This window comes from Echinops telfairi, unplaced genomic scaffold, assembly GCF_000313985.2.
Source record: "Echinops telfairi isolate 266 unplaced genomic scaffold, ASM31398v2 ScPeMD7_7400;HRSCAF=8409, whole genome shotgun sequence".
NCBI classification, from domain to species: Eukaryota; Metazoa; Chordata; class Mammalia; order Afrosoricida; family Tenrecidae; genus Echinops; species Echinops telfairi.
The window spans coordinates 37311813-37318125 of record NW_022111300.1 but is presented as its reverse complement, the minus strand read 5'-3'; the positions used below and the strand labels follow the sequence as shown (position 1 = coordinate 37318125).

At 42.5% G+C, this 6313-nt stretch overlaps 1 protein-coding gene across 1 annotated transcript in view; it reads right to left on the bottom strand.

Moving 5' to 3' along the window:
- Positions 1-6313, bottom strand: part of ME2 (malic enzyme 2) — a 49397-nt gene that overhangs the window by 23156 nt on the left and 19928 nt on the right. Inside the window, exons 4-5 of the mRNA XM_045296050.1 lie at positions 4668-4817; positions 911-1088 (exon numbers count right to left, since the gene is read on the bottom strand). Of these exons, the coding sequence (XP_045151985.1) occupies positions 911-1088; positions 4668-4817 (328 nt within the window). The remainder of the gene's footprint in view (positions 1-910; positions 1089-4667; positions 4818-6313) is intronic.

The following is a 6313-nucleotide window of genomic DNA, read 5'->3' as shown; positions in this document are numbered from 1 at the left end:
GAATCCCTCTCATATAAAATTCCAGAAGTGCTAATTAAGCAGTCTCAAACACACACACACACACACACAGCAAAAATAAGAATTCCCTCTAATTTTGATTTAGGAGCAGGGTGCTTCTGAGGGATGACCAATATAAACATCAGGACAAGGAAATACAAGTGAGGTAGTCAAGGTCCTGGACCAGAGATCCCCACCCTCTTCTCCCAACACACATAACAAGCTAGGCCAAACGAACGAACAAATGAATAAAAATCAATCTCAGTGGCAGTGGAAGAGTAAAAGGTCTAGGGTAAAAAATATATAGCTACCCTCCTATGCCCCCAAATACATATATACCTACCTACAGGGCTTTAAGATGACATGGAGTGTTTCAATGATCTGATCAAGCATCTTTCTCTATCATTAAGCTAATGATTATTCACTAGTGTCTATTTTGGTAAGAAAACCAAAAAATACAGGTATGTCAGATTACTGCCTAGAATAAACACAAAAGCTTACCAAAGACACCTGAAAAATAATACTTGCTCCATGCTACTCATGAGAAAACAGCCAAATTGACCAACGCTTGTATCTGCCAAATGTCAAGCTCTTAAAGAATTTTCTATTTGCTTAGAATCTGAATCTAAGATTCAGAAGACAAAGGGCATCGCCAACCCTCTGTGGCCCCTCAAGGCTAGAACTGCGTGTGGCAGTTTAATTTTCTCTACCTGGGGCAACGCTCCTCGGAATAGAACACGGGACACGGGAAAGCAGAAGACATCAGTGTACCGACAGTGCGCAGCCTCCAATTTCTTCCTCAGCCTCAAACTTGGTATCGGCTACCCACTTCATAAAACCACCACTACTAGTGCTCCTCAGAAACAAAGCATGAATTTTGCATTTAAGTAAGTGCAAAATTAATCAGAGCAACAACTGAAAAACTGTTCTGAGAAATTGAGAGGCAACTTACAAGGAAAGGGGGGAAAAAAACAAAACAAAAACATTGTGAAAAGGAGGGTTGTGCTATTAGTACCTTAACATCATTTTCTGGCCAGTTATCCACAATTGATTTAATATGGCCTCTGTCTGAGATTGAAATAAATAATCCCCTGCAACAGAACAAAAACACCTTGGCATTTCACAACAGTCTTTTTTGTTTGTTTGTTTGTTTCTAAGTTTTTGCTTGTCACTGGAATATCTAGATACTTTAATAAAACATCAAGACATGGTATAATTTCCAAGCAGATTTTTAGTTAGTCACATGGGCTTATTTTCAAACAGTTTCATGGACTCCCAACGGTCTTTAACATGGCTCACAGACCAGCTGCAACCAAGAGTAAGTTACATGATGTGTCCCAAGGAGAAGTGTGTGCATGTTGAAATAAACTTACTGTAGCTCCAGTAACAAAGTGGCATAAAGAACTCACTGGTGCAGGTGAGCATGATGCGGCTGAATGAACTACAGTTAAAACACAATGAAACTCAAAATATGGAATTGGAAGGAACAGGAGGGGAGGGAAGAAAATTTATCAATTTACACGTAAGATGGCATGCTGAGAGGGCCAGGGGGTTAAAAGAAAAGTTATTTTAAACGCAGAGTGTATTGTTATCGAATTTAAAATACAAAAAAGGCAACAGGGCTTCTAGAAAAGAGGTCATTGAACCTTCCCAAGGGAGCCTTCGCTGTGGCATTCCTGCGCTGGCTCAGCGTTCCACAACCAGGGCTGAGTGTTCAAATCACTGGCCCAGAGTTTGAAAAAATACCACGTGTCCAGGGTCGTGTGTCTAGTGCTTTCGAGCTTCATTCGATTATGGCTGGAGAGGATGCCACCCAGGATTTCCAGCTTCTGCAATGTTCTGAGACATGCTTTGTGATCTAACTTACCATGTGGTTTATGCTGGAGACTAAGCCACGTGCATGGGAGGAGAATGCATGCTATGCTGCTGTTGGGTAGAGTGATGGACGAGAGCTTCAAAAAGTACGTAGAAAAGATCACTTTTCCCTCGAACTTTTTGAAGCCCATCCCTCAATCTACCTACTATCTTAGGTTTAGTTGGTTTGCAGCATTGTTCCAATTCTCTATTTCTTCTTTTTAAAAAAAATCATTTTATTGGGGGCTCTTACAGCTCTTATAACATTCCACACATCAATTGTATCAAGCATATTTGTACATATGTTGCCATCATCATTTCCAAAACATTTTCTACTTGAACCCCTGGTATAAATCTCTATTTCTTTTCCAACCTTCTTTCTGGACGATTCTACCCACTCTTGAGGGGAGTCATGGGGAGTTAAAGGAGCCCTGGTGGTGTCGTGTTACCACTGGGCTAACTGCAAGGTCAGTAGTTCGAAACCACCAGCTGCTCTGCAGGAGAGAAATGAGGCTTGTCTACTCCCATAGAGAGTTACAATTCCGGAAACCCACAGGGGGCACTTCTACCCGGTCCTCAAGGGTGTCGACTGGATGGCAGTGAGGCAGAAAGGCACCGAGGCAACAGACGAATGGGCACAAGAAAGGGGAAAATATTTTAAAATTGATTGTGGTGATGGCTGCACAACTCTTGTTCAATTTATTTAAATCACTGAATTATATGGAATGGCAGTTAAATGCCAATAGCATTGATTTTAAAAATGAAAAAAATAAAGCAAAGCTCTCAGCCCTCAAAAAAAAAGGTGTTAGGTTGCAATCTCCAGCTTTATCCTAGCGCATCGACTGCTTCCTTTTATTGTCTGCATATGCCTTACCTATTTTAGGGCTTTGACACCAACATCTACTCGATGAATCGGCCCTTTATCATTATACAATCTCCTCTCTTTTGTTTACTCTGCACATGAAACTGCCATCAGTGATAAGGAGTCTTATTTTTATCATTGTGTTATTTGTTTGGGGGCATCTGATACCTTCTGTGTCTTTCATTTCCTCCCAAATTGCCTTGCTTTGTGTAGTGAGCCATTTAGTTTCTCTTCGCCTTTCTCTCTCCACATGTTTCTTAGATTCTTTCAGAGACTCTGATTTGATTGGCCTAGAGCTTGGATCAGTCAACCAACCGCAATTCACTGATTAACATACACATACATATTCTGTGTACAGTACACAGTATAAATAATAGATGTTATCTGCCCTCATCCAAGAGCCTTGCTCCTCATGTGTGCCAGTTCTCAACCCTTGCCCACAGAATCACTCCAGGAGCTTGTACGAAACAGCCACCCTGGACCCTCTCTAGACTAACTGAAGCAGAATCTCTGCGGCCGGGGCCTGACTTCAGTATCTTCTCATGTTTGCCTTCCTTTAATGTGGTCTAAGAACTATCATTTCTGAGGAACACAAACTTGAAAGGAGCCGAACAGCTGGGGTAAGCGCTAACAACAGCTGAGGGATATTCATCGACGGCAGCTCCTAGGGCAGTGTCTCCTCCCACGTGTCTGTCTCCTGGGGACTATGCAGCCACATCGTTGAGACTCGGGCCGCCCAGCCCGTGCCCCACACGAAGACTGAGGGCAGGAAAGGGCATGGGGTTGGCCGGGGCGGGCGTGCTGTGTACGAGAGCCCTTTGACTGACTTCTACATTGACAGCCATGTTAGCTGAACGTGGGAACGATGCAGGTATCCCTGCTTGTCACAAGTTCACTTTGTGTCACTTCTCTTTACAAAAGTCTGACATTAGGACCTGTGTTCACTAATTGAAAGGATTCCGAAGAGGGTTTTTGCTTTTATGAAGAAAAGGGTGAAAAACAAAACTAGCATTCGGCACTTGTTTCCCAGAGAGCAGGGGGCACGTGGAGCAGAGAGCGGGCGTGCGTGTCAACAGTGATGTCCAGCTCCCTCCCCGCAAACTGCCCTGTCTCTTACCATCAAGCCACCAAAGCTTCAAGCTGGTCTGTGACCACTGCTGGGGAGTGTATTTTAGGGGTTATGAGCAATTTGCTTGACTTGGAAGTTTATTTTGGGGTCTGGGAACATTCAAAGGTTTTCCCCACATAAGTTAATGGCAATTGCGTCTTCACTTTACACCATTTCAGCTTAGTAAAGCTTTCAGGAATGCTTGGCTTTTGAACCATGGGGATGCCTAAGGAGCGATGAACACCGTACTTGGTTACAGGAACCGGCAAAGAAACATGGAAATTAAGTAAAACTCGCATTGATATGATGCTTGTAAGTTTATAAGGAAATGTCACATTGGTGTTCGGATCTGGTTCCACCAGTTCTAGGGCAGGTCTGTCCTCACTGGAGACAGGTCAGAAAGTACATCCGGAGGCACTGGAGTGACCCATCCCGATACTTTTCCCAACTAAGAGATCGGGAGTTACTGGAATGACTGATACTGAACCTGACGAGAGGGCATGAAAAAGAGAACAAACCCAGAAAGTAAAGCTCACAAAAACACAAAGGGGGAAAAAATCTACTCATTAGTTTGGTCAAGTCACGAAAAAAACTCAGATGATAATTCTAAAGAACCTGCCACCAAAATTAAGACTTCATTTTTGTACAAAGCATACATTTCGCTAGCAGTCAAAATCATTTAAAGGTCAGAATGAATGATGCTATTTCTACCAATTTTTAAAAAATCTATGTGGCTGGGATCCATCTAAACACCTAAAACGGAAATGCAGTTAAGTGCCATGGAGTGATTTCTTTCTGCCCCAGATGACAATCGTTTCCATGCAGGTTGTTTAAGAGCAGTCTTACTTAGGTCTTCTGAAGATGTTTCCATACTGGCAGCAGGCAAGCCCAACTGTCGGGGTGTAAACAATTGGCATGAGACTTTCAATATTGTCCTGCAGTATTCTGTAGAACAATTTCTCATTTCTTTCCTGGATTCCCATTATGTAGATGTATCTGAAATCAAGCACAGTGATCAAGGCAAAGTCAAGCTGCATACAAATGCAAAGTTTGGGCTTTTGAAAGTTAAAACCTAAATGTCTAAAACTGAGCCCTAACCCCAAAGGAAAACAGAACCCAAATGACCACTGTATTATCCCTAGGACTAGAAAATTAATGAAAATGCATTTTAATGGGTCATAGATATTACAAGGGCAATAAACCACAGGACACAGAAGCAGCTCAAAGGGTTGTTTCCTATTTGGTCAGATGACAACCTTGCCGTTAGCAGCCCAATGCATAACTGCTACACCACTAGGGTTTCCGTCAGATAGCTAAGAGGAAAGGAAACGTGTTCTGGGGAAAGATGAGTTCTACTTGAGATTTATTTAATTCAAAATGATTACTGATTCTTTAAGCCATTACTTCCCAGTTCTTTAAACTTTATTTTTTGGAAAACACAGCTGTAGTCAATCGTTATTTGTAGATTCTGTACTTGTAAATTTGTACTTGCTAAAATTTATTTGTAATTGCAAAATCTATGATTGTGATGATTTTGCCCTACATTCTACAAAAGGGGGGGTGGTCAATTCATATTAAAAGATACATATAGATATAGACACATATATAGATACAGAAAGTTCTTTATTTTTTCCCTTTGCAGTGTGAACAGGGTACAGGTTTACAGCGCTTGTCATCAGTTTTACAGTCAGCAAGGTAAACACATTTGTATCATCTCATTCACTGCAATCCCCTCAAAGCAATACTACTCATTCCAGTTCCTCCTGGTGTCTATTCCTCCTTCTCTTCCGACCCTCTCAACTCTGTTCTTGGGTAAATACTGCTCTTTTGACCATAAATGGTTGATCTGAAGGGTGGGACTAAGGGTCAGAGCCTTGGTGATCCCACCAATCTCTACCTGACCAATAATCCTGATCACTTTTATAATTCTGAGCTCTGTTCCACATTTCTCTCCCGCTCTATTCAGGACCTGCCAATGTGATCCCTTTCAGAGCAGTTGGTAGTAGTAGCCGGGCACCATCTAGTTCTTCTGGTCTCACAGTGGTGGAGACAATACCATGGATTCCTATTATTTCTAGTCGTTGCTCCTCTGAAGGCTGAATTAGAGAATACTAGCCAGACTTATTTCCTTCACAATAAACTTATTTTAGTTTATCAAACACACTTTAACCTTCACCTTGGAGTTGGTACTGCGACCTCTGCCTGGAGTCCTGCCCCCTGCTGGCCAAGGCACACTCCCAGGCCCATGCTCTCTCCGTGACTCAGGCGTCACATTCTCTGCAAACTGGTCCTTCTTGTCACTGCCTCACAGAACGCACAGCTCTTCCTTATTCAAGAGCACGCTCAGCATCTGGCCCCTGGATCCTTTGCCCTCTCCCTTTCTTTGGGGCCTTGCTTTACCATTATCCTTTCTCTTAGGCACCTTCTTTCCTGACAACTATAAACATGTTCACTTTCTTCCAGCCTGACTCCTACTCCCTTAAGCCCCAAAC